Consider the following 20,905-nt stretch of genomic DNA (forward strand, 5'->3'; position numbering starts at 1 on the left):
TTTGTGTCGCAGACGTCATCACTAGTTAGCTTTGGAAATAATGCCATTCTGCATTAAACGCGTACGCACTCTCAGTGCTGTACGAAACGGCGTTCCATGGAACGGCGTTTCCTTCGTTCCTCCTGTCAGGAGGAACGAAGGAAGGCCGCCGTTCCATTTTGCATCGGTGGAACTGAAACGGGAACACGTCACAATTTTACTGGAAGGGAAAAAGGAACGGCGTTCATTTTTTTCGTCCAGTGGGGTCATTTTTATTTCATTTTCAAGAGGGAAATTTTAAAACTATAAAAACAATATTTTCACGAAGACCAGGATCTCGTTAATGTTTTGGTTACCTATCTTAGGGTTTATTTTGTGTAGTCCTCGCTTGGTAACAGTCCGGGGGGGGGGGGGGGGGGGGGGAGGGGGGGAAGGGTGCAGGAGAGCTAGTGGACACAGATTCCTTTTTTAGTGCCCGAGACTGCGGTACAGGAACCAAACTTTTCGTCGAAGGAAAATACATAGAAACACGGACGTTTCAAACTAAGTTACTTTATTTGCTTCCACGAATCCTCATACACCATAAAATCTCCAGGCCGACTACAGCCCTCACTGAACTTACACAAAGAGACCTACAGTTACGACAAAAGAACGGGGGTGACATAAATTTAACGCACCCTTGTATTCAGAAAATTGGTCACGTAAAGGGATGCTGAACCAAACGTTTCAGTGTCTATAATAAGTGGCGCACTATCTTTCTACGAGTCAGTAACCGCTGAGGTGTACGAGCACAAGCAACAAAATTGACTTTATCATATCCCCCTTTCACGATTAAGCGCGAATGGGGGTTATTATAACGTCAATTTTGTTTCGTGTGCTCGTGCACACCGGCGGCTGCTGACTCATGAAAAGATAGTGCGCCACTTATTATAGACACTAAAAGGTTTGGTTCAACATTCCTTCAAAAGATACGCAGAAATTAACCTTTATTCCTACACCTCCCTCCCCCGCCTCCACCACCACCAATATCAGACTGAACAACAAATCCAACCTTCACGAAGGACCTGTAGTTTTCAAGATTGACCTTCCAAAAGCCCTATCCTCTTTTTCACTTGCTCGTTTTACTGGCAGCAACATCGAGAAGCAACAGTTGTTAAGGTGTCCAGGTTGTTCTAAAACGCTCCTGTAATGTGGGGCAAGAGTACATGTGGCTTGTCTGAATCACCCACCACAACCATGAGTACGGTTAAAAGCTGCGATTTTATAGGTGAATTTATCACCAAATGAAACCCTGCTTACGATTGTTCTCTTCTGCTGGTGCCTTTTCATCACGGCATTCAATTTCGTGCTTTGCCATTTGATAGGATAGATAAAAAACAAAAGAAAACTTTGCTGCATCTGACTATATCTGGTAATCAGCAAAATACAAAAGTAACGTATATGTAACGATACGTTTCATTTGTTTAGCTGTAACGGGAACGAGTTCCTCTTTCACACATGGAACTTCTAGCGGGAACACATTCCGAAATTCAGAAAGAACGAGAAACGAGCTTTCGTTCCTTTTGATTTAAAGGAACGTGTGCAACACTGCACACATTTCGCCCGGCTGTACCTGTAAGCAAAATGTGTGTACAGAACGCCTAAGGATGAATATAACGGATCAATTTTCAGACGACAGTTACTGCTATCGCTGGCCGGAGACACTAGAATGTGTAATTAACCAGAGAGTATGCGGTTCCAGAGAGTGCACGTTCTAGTTCTATTTCATTTGCGACTGCACATATTTGTTCGCAAGGCCTGAAGGACCAGAACAAGACCTGACAATTTTTCTCATTTAATTGTCCACCTTATTTGGCTCCATTGTGTTTCAACCGCTCTTAGGTGCACCCAAATGTTAAGGTATCATCTAGAGAGAATTGGCAAACTTGGAACGGCACAGATCGATTAGATCTTCGCGAACCTACACGGAGCGCAAGTTCGTCTGCTTCCTGCACAGGGGCTGCGATGATGTCAGAGCGCTGAGCTCTTATTAGCTAAATTAAAACTAGAATAGTGGTTGGACCTCAAGGCAGCTATCATTGATGTTTACCCACTATCCTTTCAGTCAAAGCTAATGAGGGCTTGGCGTCGTTCTGACGTTGCCGCAACTCCTCGCAAGAAGCAGACGAGTTGCCCGCCTCGTAATTTCAAATTCCTAGAGCTATAGGAACTTGGTACGGAACAAAATGTCCCTAAGTCGGTGCCCGCGGAAGCACGACCGCGTGAAAGACAAGGCCTGTGCGTGACGTCATTGTTAGTGGATCTCCGACACGCCCCAAGCGGTAAACACGCTAAAGCTCTTGAGAGTCGCCGCAAGGGGGCAAACGCGACCGTCTCCTTGGCGTCGCCGCCTGCTAGCGTCGCGCTCGTTGGGAGACGCTGCGAGACGCGTTGGCGGTGATGCACACGCAACCTTTGGATCGCGGTGGTGACGTTTTGGTGGTGACGTTTTGGTGGTGACGTTTTGGTGGTGGCGTTTTGGGGGGAGAGCGGGGGGAGGGTTGCAGGCTTTGTCTTTTGGTTTGTATTGGGTGAAGAAGACACGTGCACATCGCGACACTGTTAGCGCGAACACGACATCGGCGCATTTTCGCATTTTACTTTTAAGTAGTATTAGCGAGTAAGAAATGTTATCGCTTACAATACAGAACAAAATGAGCTCTTTCCGTACCAATAATAACTTGGATGGCATCCCTTGGTTTCAAAAAGAAAAACTGGAAAAACCGGCGATCGCTTGTTCGCACTTACAGTGTCGCGCTCTGTACCACCATGTTGCGCACGGTAAGAATCTTTTAGCACGGCGGCTGCGCATTCCAGAACATCTCTCATTGTTGTACTCTGCCACCTTTACACGCATGTGCTTCTCTTTGTGACTATTCGAAAATTCGTCGCGTTTGCGCCTAACCAGCTTGCAGTAATAATGATGCGAATAACGAGTCCGTGAAGTTGCTTATGGTCCAAAGTTCGTCCTGGTCACGATATGTGAATCTTTGAACACTAGTACCGGTATAAATCACTATATTTTTCTGATTTCATGTCGTGCTTTTTAGGAAATAAAGTACAGTAAGTATTTTAGTGTAGTTTCTGTATTAGCGGTACGCGCGTTAGTGTAAATTGTTGAGGTGTGACTCGAGATTCTCAGACATTTTATAGGCTCTAGCTCATGCGCCACTTGGTACCAAAATTAAAAAAAAAAGTTAGATGTAGAAGTTATAACGTATAGTTAACAGCGCGTACGAAGCAGGGAATGAGATGAACGAACATCCAAGACGGTGCGACGAAAGGCTGTCGCCACTGACACTAGAAAAATCTATTGTAATCAGTCTGCACAATAAAATATGTCTGTACTTAAAATGTTATTTGCGAATAACGTATACTGCATAAAACTGTCCTACTGGAGTAGAGAACACCCCCCCCCCCCCCCCTTATAATTTGAAGCCGGGGTATAACGCAGCGATACTTCGAATGTACAGGGTTGTCACAAAGAAAAAAAAAGTGCAGTTTTCTTTTTCAAAAATAAACTAGGCATCACTGAACGCTCATTCTCCGCCGAAAGATAGGGCTACAGGCTACAACCAGATGCCATATTTTCAGCCCCATTCGATACCTTATTCAAAAGTTATGTGATTTTGTGAAAAGTTCATTGGGGGGGGGGGGGGGGGGGGGTGAATGGCAGCCGACAGAGTTTTGGAATGCATGGGACTCTATGAACCCAGAAACCAAAAATGGGCAAAAATGGGCTCCATTTTCCCACTGAATTTTTCAGAAAATCGCTTATAACTTTTGATTAAGTTCAAGGATCGGGCTGAAACTTTGGCATCTGGTTGAGACCTCTAGCGATACCTTTGGGCGAAGAATGAGCGTTCGGCGATGCCTAGTTTATTTTTGCGGTAAAAACAAAAATGCTGAACATTTTTTTTTTTTGTGTCACCCTGTAGTTTGCGCCGTTTGATTTTTTTTTTGTCTTCGTTTGCTGTTTCAATTAGACACATGCAATGCACTGCATTGTTGTGCATTAAAACCTGCAATGCAATGCATTTAATTCAAACAATGCCTAGCAAAAAGAGAGACGTTATATAGATAATACACTAATAAACTTGACGGAGGTCTTTTCTAAGTTGATATTGATTCTATAGCCACAGAAACGTAGAACAAGGGAGAAACGTAAATATACATTAAAACGAAATCACGTCTCCTCACCGGATCGTCTTCCTTATGGTCGCCACCTTGTCTACGGTCCAGTAGTAGACCTTGTCGACGTAGCTCTCTCTCTTGTTGGTATCTCTGTACGAAATCGTTTCCTTCAGTCGGAGTGGAGATCGCAGGTTGACCAGACAGTTTGTGATACCGTCGCCTTGCCAGCGGTGTCCATTAACACCCAGTCGTTCGTACATTTTAGCGATGTTCTCAAGCTTGTCGTTCAGACCCACATCAAATCCTGCGAAGAGGTTTTGTCGGGCGTCGGTAACACCCAAATGGAGAAAGCTGTTTTGAATATTATCGAGGAAAAAGCGAAGAGCACACTGAGGCGCGGGCATTCTATTCCCCTGGAGCTGTTCTGAAAGTCTTGTAGCATTTGCGAGGTCAAATTTCCATTCTATTGTATGGGAAACGGTTGCTAACAAAATTGTCAAAATTATGTTTAAGGCTGGTTCACACATTTGAGACTGCGTTCCAACTGTGTGCCTTCAGAACTCTTAAAATCGCTTACGACGGGATAACACACTGGCTCCTTCTATCGTATAGCGGTGGAACACTCGCAGTTACCGTATACAGGGTGTCACAAAAGAAAATTTACACGGTCTTTTTCACCGCAAAAACAAACTAGACATCGCCGGACGCTCATTCTCCGCCCAAAGGTAGAGCTAGAGGTCACAACCAGAGGCCAAAGTTTCAGCTCGATCCGTTAACTTAATCAAAAGTTATAAGTGATTTTCTGAAAATTTCAATGGGAAAATGGAGCTCATTTTTGCCCATTTTCGGTTTCTGGTGCATAGCGCCTCATGTGTTTGAAAACTCCGTCGGCCGCCATTTTCCCATTGAAATTTTCAGGAAATCACTTATAACTTTTGATTTAGTTATCGGATCGGGCTGAAACTTTGGCATCTGGTTGTGACCGCTAGCTCTACTTTTAGGCGGAGAATGAGCGTTCGGCGATGCCTAGTTCACTTTTGCGGTAAAAAAGACCGTGTAAATTTTCTTTTGTGACACCCTGTATATATTCTGTTTGTATGTGCATGCATCATTATTTGTTTTCTTGAAAATAGTTTTGATATTGTTACAGACGATAACATCACCTGGATAGTACGCACCTTTGATCTCGCAATATACCGCGAAACCTTCGCTCTAGTGAAGCGCAGTTCCCGGGTCACCTCAAAGATGGCGCCAGCGTGCCAGTCTCTTCTCTCGTCTTAAAAGATCACAACAATTCGGTCCAAGGCAAGCGCAACAGTGTGTGAACGGGCCTTAAGTCCGCGGTGAAGGAATGGTCAGAAAACATATATATATATATATATATATATATATATATATATATATATATATATATATATATATATATATATATATATATATATATATATAGGGTGTTTTTTTTTAAGCTTAACAGAATTTTTAAAAAGAAAGCATGAAAGCTAGGTTAATGCGGTCTACGCAGGTGAGTTATACGGTCTAGGTTTCGATTTTAAATGGGTATCTTTCAGGACGATCCCAAGTTGTAGCTTTTAGAAATCGCAAAAGTAATAAAACCTTTCTGACTGCCTGGTTCCGCAAGGGTCCGTTTTATCGCGTTTGTTATTTAACCTTTATGTAAATGATCTTCTTAATGTTATATCGGAGTGTAAAATATATAAATATGCGGACGACACAGTTTTGATGTCATGTGACGCAGATTACCACGTTGCCGTTCGGAAACTTCAGAAAGATCTTATTTTCACAATGGATTGGTTTTTTTTCCAACTTAATCAAAGTGAACGCGTCAAAAACAAAACTTGTTTGTTTTAGGCACCCGCTCAAGCAGGTAGAACTATCGGATACTGTAGCGCTGCATACTTCCACCTGTATTTCTTGTAGTTGTGAAGCTCTGCAGTATGTGAAAACGGTAAAATACCTGGGAATTTTTTTTGACAGCGACTTGTCGTGGAGTACTCAAATGTCATACTTATGTAAGCGACTAAGAAGCATGTCCTGTTGTCTTTACAATGTCAAAATGTTCTTGCCCTTTTCTGTTAGAAAGATGTTAACGCAAGCTTTGGCATACAGTTATTTACTATACGGTATAACAATTTTTTCTGGTTGCTCCCTTTTTTGGCGCGCCAGGGCGAATTCTTTATAAAGAGGTATTTTGAAAAGTGTTGCATTTGATAAGCCAGATATCTTACTTGATACATGTATATTTCGTGAACTTCAACTACCGTCTTTTGAGGGGCTTTTTAAAGAAACAGTCGTTCTCCGGCACTTCTGGAATTCTATGTTTAAAACTCCATATCTGCAGCCGCGACCTATGAGACCTTCACTTCGTTTTGATGTACCGCGAATCAGAACAAAATATGGCGAGCGTACTCGAATGTACTATGCACCACATGTTTTCAACAACTTGCGAGAATCATTGCTCTCTATAAGATCTAAAAATAAACTTAAAAAAGCACTCCGAAACCTAGATCAGTGATTTGACATTTTCTGACCTCCTGTATTACGTGCCAAGTAACGGTATGTCCTCTCTATATACGGGTGTGTATATATATGTGTGTATTCCTCGTCAGTATTTTTCTGAATTGTGTTTTTGAGGGTAAATAGACGCTTTCATTTTGAAGTACACTGTGATTTCGCCACCTGCCGAGCTAGGTACACAAGCCCTTGAGGCTTATACCGGCTCGTTATCTGTATGTTTGTATTGTTAAAATGAAAAATAAAGCTATGTTCTATGTTCTAGGACATAGTATAGGCGGCTAATCGTAACGATCAATCGGCTAATTAGTTAAAATTTGTTAGTTAACTTTGTAATTAACGAAAATAGACCTATAGTTCCAATTAGAAACTTGCTCAGCGTCATCGAAAACCACTAAATCAGTCATTTTCAGAAAGAGTTTGAGCGCGTGAGAAGCGTAGTAGTGCAATAAAGTTACGACTCGTGGAGCAGGTACAAAGCTGGGACTATAATAAGAGACGGAAAAATTGCGCGGCCGCCTTATCGCAACCGCTAGCTTTGTACGTGCCCCACGAGTGCTAAGTTAAGTGCACTACTACGCTCCTCACGTGCTCAAAGTCTTGCTGAAAATGACGGATTTAGGGCTTTTCGACGACGCCCAACAAGTTTCTAATTGAAACTATATGCCTATTTTAATTAATTAAAAAGTTAAATAACAAATTTTAACTAATTAGCCGACTGATCATTACAATTAGCCTCCTCAATTATGTCCCCCTGGCCGTATAACTCACCTGCACAAACCGCATTAATCTAGCTTTTATGGTTTTTGAAAAAAAAAAAAGATTCTGTTAAACTTAAAAAAAAAAACCTGTATATATATCTCTCTCTCTCTCTCTCTCTCTCTCTCTATATATATATATATATATATATATATATGGGTGATTTCATCTCAAATCGGGCAGGCTAAAAGGGTCTAATTTTTAATTTTCACGAAAAAAGTGTATGTTTTGGAGGTATTTCTTAAATGAAGGAGGGCGCAAACCGCATGTTCTCTCGATTTTTCGTTCTCGAGTTACGAGCCGTAGAAGCCGCAGTGGCAGAAACTATACTCCGTTCCACCTTCAGTCCGAGCGCAGTGGACGCCAAAAGCTATCCCAGCCGATCAGCGCCGGGAGAGAATCGCGTGACTTGCCGGTTGGGCAGAACGACACGGAGAGCTCAAGGTCACATGACACTCTCTCAACGCTGGATTGGCTGGGATGGCTCCTAGCATCCGCTGCGCTCGGGCTGAAGGTGAAACGGAGTATAGTGTTTTTGCCTGCCGTCGCAGGTCGCGTGTTTGACACCCTCTGCTGACGCTATTGTCTTTTTGACACCCTTTTAACTTTTCCCCCTCATTTAATAGGTATTATAAAGATACCTTGATGTATTCAAATATTTTTAGGAATTTAATTGTTTTCTAAAACACATGTCAAACTCGTCACTCCGGTCGCTTTTTGGTCGAATTTGACAGGTCATTACTTTGTCTGTACTTAAGGTAAATTTTCTTTCTTTGGCTCTACAGAAAGCCCAAAGCAAGCCCATTATAGATATAATAATATCATTATGATCTGTCGACTAACCGCTCCGCTACCTTCACGTAAACGTTGTAAGAAATAACGAATGTTGAAAGTTTGAGGCCGATTTTCTCAAAAACCCCATTTTTGTAAATTTTTATTTTTTTAAATTTTTTTAGACATATTAGTCGACTACAAAAAAACATAGTCTAGAAATGTAATATTTTGGTTGTATGTCCTCTGTTTGAGCCGGAATTGCGTGAAATGTGTGAACATTTGTTATTTTTTACAACGTTTACGTTAAGGTAGCGGAGCGGCTACACGGCAGATAATAATGATATTATTATATCAATAATGGGCTTACTTTGGGCTTTCTGTAGAGCCAAAAAAGAAAATTTATTTTAAGTACAGACAAAGTAATGACCTGTCAAAGTTGACCAAAAATCGACCTGAATGACGAGTTTGACATTTTGTTTAAAAAACAATCAAACTATTAGAGATATTTGAATCCGTGAAGTTATTTTTATAGTACCTATTAAACGAGGAGGAAAAGTTAAAGTGGTGTAGAAAAAACACTAGCGCCAGCAGAGGGTGTCAAACACGCGACCTGCGACGGCAGGCAAAAACACTAGTTTCTGCCACTGCGGCTTCTACGCTTCGTAACTCGAGAACAAAAAATCTGGAGTACTTGCGGTTTGCGCTTTCATTCATTTGAGAAATGCCCCTAAAACATATATTTTTTTTTGTGAAAATTAAAACCTGGACCCTTTCAGTCTGCCCGATATGCGAAATTTCATCTCAAATCGGGCAGACTAAAAAAGTCTGATTTTTAATTTTCACGAAAAAAATATATGTTTTGGGGGCATCTATCGAATGAATGAGGGCGCAAACCGCATGTTCTCCAGATTTTTTGTTCTTCAGTTACGAAGCGTAGAAGCCGCAGTGGCAGAAAACTGTGTTTTTGCCTGCCGTCGGAGGTCGCGTGTTTGATACCCTCTGCTGGCGCTATTGCTTTCTCTACACCCTTTTAACTTTCCCCCCTCATTTAATAGGTATTATAAAGATATCTTGATGTATTCAAATAGTTTTAGAAATTTTATTGTTTTCTAAAAAACATGTCAAACTCGTCACTCCGGTCGCTTTTAGGTCAAATTTGACAGGTCATTACTTTGTCTATACTTAAGGTAAAATTTGTGTCTTTGGCTCTACTGAAAGCCCAAAGCAAGCCGATTATAGATATAATAAGATCATTATTATCTACCGAGTAGCCGCTCCGCTACCTTCACGTAAACGTTGTAAAAAATAACAAATGTTCACACATTTCACGCGATTGCGGCTCAAACAGAGGACATACAACAAAAATATTACATTTCTAGACTGTTTTTTTTTTGTAGTCGACTAATATGTCTAAGATAGTTAAAAAAATAAAATGTACAAAAATGGGGTTTTTGAGAAAATCGACCTCAAACTTTCAACATTTGTTATTTATTACAACGTTTACGTGAAGGTAGCGGAGCGGTTAGTCGACAGATTATAATGATATTATTATATCTATAATGGGCTTGCTTTGGGCTTTCTGTAGAGCCAAAGAAAGAAAATTTACCTTAAGTACAGACAAAGTAATGACCTGTCAAATTTGACCAAAAACCGACCGGAGTGACGAGTTTGACGTGTGTTTTAGAAAACAATCGAATTCCTAAAAATATTTGAATACATCAAGGTATCTTTGTAATACCTATTAAATGAGGGGGGAAAGTTAAAAGGGTGTAGAAAAAACAATAGCGTCAGCAGAGGGTGTCAAACACATGACCTGCGACGGCAGGCAAAAACACTAGTTTCTGCCACTGCGGCTTCTACGGCTCGTAACTCGAGAACGAAAAAGCGGGAGAACATGCGGTTTGCGCCCTCCTTCATTTGAGAAATACCCCCAAAACATATATTTTTTTCGTGAAAATTAAAAATTAGGCCCTTTTAGCCTGCCCGATTTGAGATGAAAACACCCATATATATATATATATATATATATATATATATATATATATATATATATATATATATATATATATATATATATATATATATATATATATATATATATATATATATATATATATATATATATATATATATATATATATATATGGTGTTTTTTTTATTCTTACACATTTGTTTAAAAAAACCGTGAAAGCTACACTAATGCGGTTTGTGCAGGTGGGTTATACGGCCAGGCGGACATTATGTGGGCGGCTAATCTTTGCTATAAGTCGGCTAATTAATTAAAATTCGTTAATAAGCTTTTTAATTACTGAAATTAAACATATTATTCCAATTAGAAACTTGCTGAGCATCATTGAAAACCCCTAAATCAACTATTTTTAGCAGGATATAACGCCGGGGCAGCATTTTACGGCATTCTGTAAAAACGCTCCATTTGGATGCGTTTCTAGATTTTGGTCTCTTATCGGAGCGCATCTACGCGCCCGCGTTCCTGCTCCCCGGAGGTCGCGGCGCGAAGCCACCTCTTCGCCTTCCTCGTAGAATCGAGGGAAGTACGGCGCACGTCTGTTGCGCGGCTCAGCCACTGGGGAGCAGGACCGAGGGCGCGGTGATGCGCTCCGGTAAGAAACCGAAATCTAGAAACGCGTCCAAATGGAACGCTTTTACAGAACGCCGTAAAATGCTTCCCCGGCGTTATATCTTTCCAGAATCAGATGATTTAGTGGTTACCACTCGTGGAGCAGGTACAAAGCTAGCGGTTGCGGTAAGGCGCCCGCGCGATTTTTCCGTCTCTTATCTAGCCCCAGCCTTGTACCTGCTCCACGAGTGTAACTTTAGTGCACTACTACGCTTCTCACGCGCTCAAAGTCCTTCTGAAAATGACTGATTTAGTGGTTTTCGGTGACGCTGTGCAAGTTTCTAATTAGAACCATATGTCTATTTTCAATAATTAAAAAGTAAATTAACGAATTTTAATTAATTAGCCAACTGATCGTTACGATTAGCTCTTTATAAAATGCCCCCCCTGGCCGTATAACTCACCTGCACAAACCGTATCATTCCATCTTTTACGGATTTTTTAAAATAAATCTGTTCAAATCAAAAACGAAAACCCGGTATATATATATATATATATATACAACGCTCATGGTGGCGGGAGGCCGAAGGCGTGGGTATATAACTGAGAAGAAAAAAACCCTTAGTGAAAACAGCAACAACGGACGATTTAATCTTCGAAATCGTCCGTTGTTGCTGTTTTCACTAAGGGCTTTTTTCTTCTCAGTTATATATATATATATATATATATACCTCTCTATTCAAAAGTTATAATTCATTTTCTGAAAATTTCAATGGGAAAATGGCGGCCGATGAAGTTTTCGAATACAGGGGGCTCCATGGCACCAGAAACCGAAAACGGGCAAAAAAGGGGCTCCATTTCCCCATTGAAATTTTCAGAAAATCAATTATAACTTTGCAATAAGGTATCGGATCGGGCTGAAACTTTGGCATCTGGTTGTGACCTCTAGCGCTACCTTTGGCCGGAGAATGAGCGTTCGGTAATGCTAGTTTATCTTTGCGGTAAAAAAAAAAAAAAAAATCCTGTAGATCTTTTTGTCACACCCTGTATATATATATAGAAAGATATCGGAAGGGTTCCACGGAGAGCTGAGAGATGGCGCCAGTCTTCCAGTGCGTTCTCTAGAGAGCCTGTATTACACAGAGTGTCCAACTGCTCGATCGGGGTCACGTAGTCCATGGGCCGCGTTCGCAATGCGATCTGCGAGGAGGTGACGAACGCGTTGATCGTCAGCAAACGTCTCTGTCTGTCCACCTGCTTTCCTCCTCGCGACGCGACAACGCAGCGCATGCGCACTTAGGACCAATCGGGCGCGGGAGGCGTCCGCCATTAAATTGCAAACGCTCCCCGTGGTTTGAGAAGAACCCTCTTTACAATCTAGGCTCTCTATAGTGTTCTCTTTCCGTAAGCGATTACAAGCGGCCGTAATAAACGCCACCTAGAATGACGAAGTCCTCCGAACGCCCGACTCTTCCTTCCATGGAACGCCATCCCAGTCAGACGGCGCCAACTCAGCAATTGGACACGAGCCCGATGCCTAGCATCCTGCGACCCGCTGATTGGACGCGAGGCCCAGCCGAACCCTGACGCAGCAGTCGTATCCAATCGGTGTGTTCGCCCGATCTCACTGTGATGACGTCAACATGTGAAGGCTTATATTGTTCCAAGCGACGCTATGTTGGACCAATGTTGTAAGTCTGAATTTCACCACCCCCGTGAGGTTTAGGAGTCGGACGTATTTGTATTGACCAGTTGAGGGCACATTCTACCACACTCGTTGTCACATCAAGAAACGACAAAAGAAAAAAAAAAAGGAGCTTTGCGCATTATTTATGCGCTGCGCGAGGTAGTACTTATAAGGATGTATGGTTGTCGGAGGATGAGGTGATGCTTGTGGCGCTCGAAACGAGTACGTCTTGATAAAGAAACACAAAGCTAATATAAAATTCACCCGCTCATATCTTAACTCAACGCTCAACGCATGAAGGAGAAAATTAGTAACGTTCCGCGAGGAGCCGGACTACATTTTTACTGCCTTTCTTGAGGGGAATACGAGTATAGCAGCGTTAAAGCGTCATGGGAACGAGAATGAAGGATGTCGTAGTGCTGATTTTATTTTTATCTATAGCAGTTAGTGGAAAACGCAGACTCACCCACATGGTTGAACAGAGACAGGCTGGGGTCGAAACCTATTATTGTGTCGATGGCTCCAGTGAGCACGGCCATGTCGGATGCGCGGCCGATGGACAGCAACACGTTCATCGTGTCGTAGAACGGTACTAGAGAAGCGACAAAGAAGACACACATCCGGATCAGCGTCTACTTCGCCAAAAAAATAAAATAAAGAAGCGGCACGCGCTGCGACCAACGGGTATAAAAGGGGCGCCATGTGGTTCGCAGCAGGGCTTGCACAGAACGACGGTCAGTGGCATCTTAAAAAAACGTTGGGCGGGCTAGTGCCGAACACCTCATTGTCATTCTGCGGCCAATGGGATTGCAGCATGAGGCGATAAAAACGTTGAACAACAAATGATGAGAAAAAAAAATAAAAGAAAAAAGAAAACGTGAAGGTATTAAATCGGGCTTCCTATTCTGAGTTGTGGCATTCTGAGTTGTTGTCACGCTAGCATTGCTTAATGTAACAACTCAGACTACGTTTTTTGGTTTAAAGATTCCTTACATTCACAATCTGTCGCACAATCTAAAAAAGTGGCGGCTCATTTTGAAGTGCCAGTGGTGCTTTCAGCGCCACACAAGCTGTCTCATCTATGTTCAAAAATAAACAACGGAAAGGGAGAGGGTAAAGTGTGCCAAAGGAAACACGCTAAGCAATATGTGGAGTGTGCAACGTCAGTGGTATATAACATACCAATGAGTTGCGGGAAATCGTATTTGGGCTGAACGGCGCGTTGCATAAATGAAAGGGTCAGGGAACATGCCTGGTCAGCGAAACAGTCCCCGTCGCGCAATCACGGTGCACTGTGGTCCGGAATTGGAGGAAACAACAGTTCTGGGCAGATACGCAAACAAAACAGCGCGAGGAATACACGAGGCAGACCGCATAAGAGAACAAGGGGAGAGTCTGTGTATTAGTGCGCCGTCACTGCACTTAACAGATAAAGAGGTCTTCTTTTTGAGCCAACACCCAGATAAACGGTATTAATAGTTAATGTTTGTTTCAATAGACCTTCAGTTGAGAGTGCGCTTCGTCTCTGTCCCCTTCTTCGTGCTTGTTTATTCGGCGCTTTCCATCTAGTCACACCATATGTTTCGGCGCTGTCATTCGCTGAGCTGCCTCCGTAAGTTGCGGTGATTGGCTCTCCGAGTGTTGTGCGGGGAAATAGACGCACAGGGTTTTTTTAGAGGGTATAGTGGCGTTATTGGGAAGCAGAGCTGTACGCTGCGCGCTTTTCTTAGTAGCTCGGGCTTACCGCGCTTTTATTTGACACGGATCAAAGCTTTACGTACAGCCGTGTTGATAACCCAACAAGAGCCAAGAAAGAGATGAGATTCTAAACTACACCTGCGGCTTCACTGTCTCTGAACACGACCTCTAAGGCAGAGAATCACCTGGATTTAAGCTATATAACTTTGTAAAAACGCAAACTAAAATGATTCTGGAGTAACGCAATTTATATTAAAATAATTAGCAACGTTTACATAAATGAGGATCATCGTAAAACTCTCACTCGTGATGTAAGACCTAATACACAGTTATTATCAAAGTTCTAAAAACAATTACAGCATTTATCTTCAAAATGCGTCGTTCAGAACGCCGCAGTGACTAAGGGGAAAATAACAAAAAACGAAAAAAAAAACAAAAAAACATAAAGTATTATTAATCTAAGCCTGGAAAAAGTAATAGCGCCAGCACTAGCTTAGAAACCCTTATATATTTTAATTCAGTCTTCCTCGTAATTTTACGCCAGAGCCAGGCAACGAGGCAACAATACTATACAAAGGATTGGACTTCTTTAGAACATTTGTGGAAGTAGTAGCATGTTTTTAATTTAGGAAACGTATCGACACTATTAAAATAAACAGAGTCCAAAAGGACAAGGCCTATAGTCGGTGACATGTTAAGAATAAAGTGGAAGCTCCACCCACCCTTTCCCCTTTAGGACAGCAAACGCTGGAAAGGAAGTCGCCTCCTTTCTAGCACTCTGCCAAAGGGAAGAAAGGTGGGAGGAGCTTTCCCTGAACTCTTAACCTGTCACCAACCGTAGCAGAACTAGAAGACAAGACGAGCGCTAAGGCAGGCGAGCTGGTTAAAGATAAACATTTCTAACACCTAAGACGGAGGCTCCAAAGAGAGGGAAACACCAGACGTCTCAACTAGGACTAGGACGGCGGGACCGGAGACGACGGCAGTAAAGGAGAAGGGGGAAAGAGAGGGGAGGTTTCTCTTTCTTTCCTCAGCCTTCCTAGTGCTCGTCAACGTTTACCAACTCGCCTCGCGTTGCCTTCGCCTGTACTGCACGAAACTGGTGACACGGCGTACAGTAGTCTAGCCGGTTACCGTAAACGCGCAAAAACGACTGAAACCGTGACGGTGCACTTTTTGTACTGCTTGGTTCTCTCCGTCGAATCACAGCGTCAAATTCACTGGGACTTGGTGCGACATGGAGTAGAACAATTGATGTTTCACGAGTTTGCTTGCCATTTTCCGTGGTGCATATATTATAATACGCGTAACCAAGTAGCCATTGAGTTCATTTCGATTATCAACGCTATAAACACTCTAAGAAATCTGGTACGCGTACTTTCTCAAACGTCAAAAGTACTCGAGAGAGCTGCAGTCTACAGCGGAAGCTCGACGAACTCGTCTGCGTTTCGCTGTGACAAACTGTCTGCGCCGCGCTATGACATTAAGCATGACGTTTCAGGGGTTCAGGTTATGCTTGGCGTCATAACGGCCAGCCTTGTACGCGTTACAAGAAAAAAAAAATTGATTACAATTACACTTACTCTTGGTTGCAAAATATTCAATTAGGTCACTTAATTAGTTTAGAACAAAAGAAATTGGCCGTTACTTGAAAAGTAACCCTTACTTTTCCGATCACTTCAGATTTCCGAATGACAGATTCTTCTGCCGGTTTGAAAACTCTCTTTTAACACTTAGTTCAGATTCGAATTGGGAATTCCCCAACTATTAAGAACTCAAATCTTCTTATTTCTCATATTTTGGTAATTGCTTGATATTAAACTTCTAGAAATACAGGGCGCCATTAGATAGGGGAGAAAATAAATAGTGACAGTTACAAGTACTTTTAGCACGTTAAAAAGTAGTACTATTGCTCTTGTGATTCATTTCTAATAAGTGCCATCAGATTATTACAAAATAACTCCAAAAAGAACTCGGTTACAAGTCATTTGATTACTTGCAACTTCTGTACTCGCGGTCTGCTTTCTGCGGCAATCTGAAGAGAGGAGGAAAGCGCGTCTATCTGGTATACAGCGGTTGGCGGACCCTCTCCCCTAGCATTGACTGCATTGCCAGAGAAAGCTGACCGCCAGCATAAATATATTTAGCCTCTCGCCTCGTCGTCATTCGACAAACTTCCTCCATAGATTGAAGCAATTTGCTTTCCCAAGCGCTTTGCGAAAAAGGAGATGAACTAAAAATGATGAAAAATAAATAGCACACAAAGAGACAAAGACAAAAGAGGTAGGAACACGGAACACAGAGAGGGGCGCCTTAAGCGCGAAACACATGTACGACGAAACCTTCCGATCCGACGTGCGGACTGCCGGAATGACCTTGGGAGAGAGGGTTTTCGTAGCATCGGAGAGCGTTGAAAACCCTCGCCTCCGACCGTGGTATTGCGTGGTCGGACGTCGGATCGGACGGTTTCGTCGTACATGTGTTTCGCGCTTTATCTGTTCCTTCCTCTTCTGTCCTTGTTTCTTTGCGCGCGATGTTTCATCGTGTTCAACGTTAACCAACTCGCCCAGTTCACCACTTTAGATGCACTGAATTTTTTATTTTTATTTTGGTGTGCCGGAGTATTGGCATTTAGGCGCACAAACCTCCGTCCCAGAGATGTAGAACGAGCTTGGTGGCGATGTCTACTCCAGCGGCGTATTTACTCTCCGGAGGTAGTTTGGATACCTTGAGGTCCAGAAAGACGAGCAGAAGTTTTTCGCTATATTGGCTGTGTCCTGAAAAAATATATTAGGAGCAAAAGGAATAAGTATACAAAACATTAAACATGGAGAGATTCTTTGGATGTATTTTTCGATTATTCCCATCGGGATGGCAGGCACTTTAACGATGTTTCAGGTTATATGACACGGTAACTAATGCAGGAATTAATTTTTATATGCATTATTTATAGGCTACTTTATTACACACAATAACTTTATTATTTTAGGGCAACAATATGACTATACATTTTTTTTACAGGCAGTATACAGTTTTTTTACAGAATTAAAGTAAAGGTTTAAACGTACAATACGCATCGCAAAAGAAAAAAGAAAAGGTTAATGACGTTTTGGTCAACGACACCGGAACTACACATATAACAAGGTGACTTTTGTAGTACATTAAAGTGGTAAACAATGTTCTAATTATTAGTTGGTATTAGTGAAACTAACTGTTTTCAATTAAAAATTTGATGAGCACACTGTTGAAGACCCCGATTAAAATTCACCTTTGAAGTTTCATTTTTTTTTTTGTTATCTGCATCTTAAAGCCCACAACCAGTAGTGAGCGAAAGCGATAAAAGCGCATTTTAATCGTTGCATTTTTTTTTTCTTCAAGTGTGCCGTCAAGAAAGCAGCGCGTTAAAATTTGGCGGATTATGGCGCGCAGAGGACGAACTCAGAAAACAAAAATGTAAACTGTTATATAATCATACTTCTTAATATATAGGAATAAAGGCGTCGCCGTTGAACAACTTGTTGGCATAACCCTTTAGGTTCATCATAGAAAGGAAGGGTAAGTGATACACTGAATGAACCACCTGAACGTCTTACAGTGGTAGCCCGTATTTTGCTAGCTTACATTGCTCGAAGAAACTAATTTCTTGGCAAAACGTCGACAGCCAGTAGGACACACCTATGCGATTCCTTTTCAAATTATTCCTACCAGCTTCGCCAAATTTTGTATGTCTTTTACACATTTTTGTGATAATAATAAATTCTTAGAGAACTATCACCTTATTCATATCATCTTGGTAACTCGGGTCTCTAAACCTCTCGCTTCTAAAGTTTCGGGTTTTGGGCGTTGATCTTTCTAGTGACCTGCCTGGGAATAACCACGCCAACGTCATTACCAGTTCTGCATCCCGAACATTGGGATATTCACGATGCTACCTTTACTTTGTCTCCCTTCACCTACGCAAGTTGGCATATACAACATACGATCGCCCCTTACTTGAATTTGCTTCTGCCGTATGGAATCCCCACCAGAAATACCTTAATAACTAAATTGAAAGCCTCCAAAATCGTGCTGCAAGGTGTATAACATCATCTTACTCCCGGCATACAAGTGCCTATTTCTTTAAAAACAAAATCCCCCTACAGGTTCTCGAGATGCGTCGCATCACTGCCCTCCCATGCATTATTCACAAATCAAGCTTTACTAAACCCAGAGTTATCGCCTAGCTCCTTGCGCCTCCTAACCGAACATCACACCATCTAACTAACAGTCAGAGTTATAAGCGTATTTTTGGTCATCTGCTTTCAATAACCCCGTTGCCACGCGCTGTTATGAACTGGAATCAATCAATCAATCAATTGGAGTTTTATTATGTTTCCCAAACAGCTTTAGGGGCCTTTTTTAGGGTTACACTTCACATGAAACGGCACTGAACTAAACAAACTACTCGGCAATCCTAACCACTATACTATTCTTGAACTTTTTAAAAGGTATAAAAAAGCCCACGTGAGGGTTAAAATAATTGTTGTAAATGAACATCATCCGTGTCAGCGGAGGACTGGACTCTAGATAAGAGGAGTAAAAAAAAGGAGTAGACGTATAGGCTCCCTGACAACATAACCTCACTTTATGACCATGCTACATTTCGAGCTGCTATACTAGATTACTTGAGTGCCTTATAGCTTCTATTTCCCATGATGGTCTTACCTAAATAGTCTTTTACATTTTTCTACAAAACGTGAATTTTCGTTGCTGGTAGGGCTCTTCCTAAAAGAGTGTTAAAATGTAGAAATTGCGTTGTGTTTCCGCTAAAATTGTTCACGGCTGAGAAAACGTGAAATCCTTCGTTGTAAGTATCTGCTTTTAAAAATGCTTATGGTCTACTTTGACTAAATCCCCCCCCCCCCCTTTTTATTGTGTAATGTCAAGAAACGGACCTGCAAGGTATTTTGAATATATAAATAAATAAATAACTATTGTGTACTTCTACCAGCATTCATTCACCTGATCACTACAGCCTGAAGAAAGCCAGTCCTGAGGCACTGGCTTCCTTCTACGATATTCAAAAAGCGGCCATCTCTCGAGGCAGTCTATCATCCGAATATAAATGTTCCTAAAAAGAGGTTTATGTGACTTGCGCAACATGGATCAATTTAATTTATATTGCTTTGGAAGACTGCCTGCTCACTGCTTCACGGTTTACTTGTGTACTGGTTTACTGTGGCCGAAGCTATCAACCGACGCCGTTGGTCGCGGCTAAGACCGTTGGTCAAGGTGTGAAAAAAAGGTGGAACGCGATAGGCGAAGCACATCAACTCCCGCTCGTTTTCAAGTCATGCAAGCGTAGCCAGTAGCGTATCTGGCTCGCAACTGAAGGGTCGTGGGCTAGAATCCCGCCTGAAATCCTTATATATTTTTCTTTAAGGTAAAAGAATTGTTTTATAAGGTGAAATCATTTCAGACATAAGGTTACCCATAATTCGCATTACCATGTCATGTCTTAATCACTTTCATTCCACGCTTGACGTCACAATTCACGTGAGCGTTGTGGGTTTAAAATTCCCGCGCGAGGTCATGTGGCTTTGATGTCATGACCCTAGTGGCCAATCACGATTTTCCCGTCAGAAGTCCACCGACGCCGATGCCGGCTTTCCTGCGACACGAACCCCTTGAGTATATCGCGTTAAAATTGGCTCTGGACAGAAAATCTTACTGAACCCGGTGACGTTCCGGATGTACTGAAAGTAATCCACGATATCTGCGCTCTCCTTGCATCTTCGCAGGCAGTCGCACGGAAGTCCATGGAAGGTCCTGAGTGCGGTGCCGTTTTCGCTGAATTCCACGTCGCTCTCGATGGCGTTGGCACCGAGCTCCAGGAACTGGCTCACTTGTGGGATAGAGTTCACCATGTGACCGATAACGTAAAACGGCCTCCTGTCGTCTTGGCACTGTACCTGAATGGCGGGAAATGTGAGAGCCGACGTCATAACTAAAACAGCACGATATAGCAGTAACGCCATGTTTTCTCTTCGCCACTCCAGAGGAGGCGACGCCTCCTAGTAAGACAGACGTGAAGGAAGGAAGCGGTGTGGTACATCCTATCCAAGTGTGCAACTAAAATTGGCGCGGCCTGGTGGCCAAAATGTGGAACGGAGAAAGGGGGATCCAATGCACGCCGTTGGAGATGCGAGTAGACTGTTAAAACTTATAAACTGCGTTAAAGGACTTTCTCTCTCTCTCTGCCCCCAGCCCCCCTCCCCTGAATTTAAGAAAAAAAAAAACAACATTGCGCCACTAAGTTCGAACGCGCTCGTATCGAGAGCTTATAGTTAGTACGCTGCGACAGAGCATGGATAGTGCGAAAATTATTAAAAATGAGTGCATTGACAAGCCGTTATGCCATAAGTAGTATGTATATCTGCTTCCCTATGTTGGGATGTTTAAACTTCTATATGCAGAGGTAAAGAGTTCGAAACTGCCCTTACGACTTTCCATTTCAGCAGAGCGAACGCTGGTAAGGAGGTCACCTTCCCTCCGGCATTCGCTCTGCTGCAAAGGTGTGGGAAGTGCAAAGGTGCAAAGGTGTGGGAAGAGTATTTTCTAAGCTATTTACCGGTCGCTAGCTCTAGTTGTATGATAGATTAATAAATTCACTTATTTATCCTAAAAAATATTGCATCACTCACGCAATACGATTTAGAACTTTTCTAATGAATGAGGTTTTTATT

At 42.2% G+C, this 20,905-nt stretch overlaps 1 protein-coding gene across 1 annotated transcript in view; it reads right to left on the bottom strand.

The window, feature by feature from the left end:
• The window catches only part of LOC115309897 (dermonecrotic toxin SPH-like), a 44,147-nt gene that overhangs the window by 563 nt on the left and 22,679 nt on the right, over positions 1-20,905 (bottom strand). Inside the window, exons 3-6 of the mRNA XM_040213573.2 lie at positions 19,891-20,131; positions 16,826-16,957; positions 12,949-13,074; positions 4,219-4,456 (exon numbers count right to left, since the gene is read on the bottom strand). Coding sequence (XP_040069507.2) covers positions 4,219-4,456; positions 12,949-13,074; positions 16,826-16,957; positions 19,891-20,131 — 737 coding nt within the window. The remainder of the gene's footprint in view (positions 1-4,218; positions 4,457-12,948; positions 13,075-16,825; positions 16,958-19,890; positions 20,132-20,905) is intronic.

Source organism: Ixodes scapularis, unplaced genomic scaffold (assembly GCF_016920785.2).
Source record: "Ixodes scapularis isolate PalLabHiFi unplaced genomic scaffold, ASM1692078v2 PGA_scaffold0__279_contigs__length_252992795, whole genome shotgun sequence".
Classification (NCBI taxonomy): Eukaryota; Metazoa; Arthropoda; class Arachnida; order Ixodida; family Ixodidae; genus Ixodes; species Ixodes scapularis.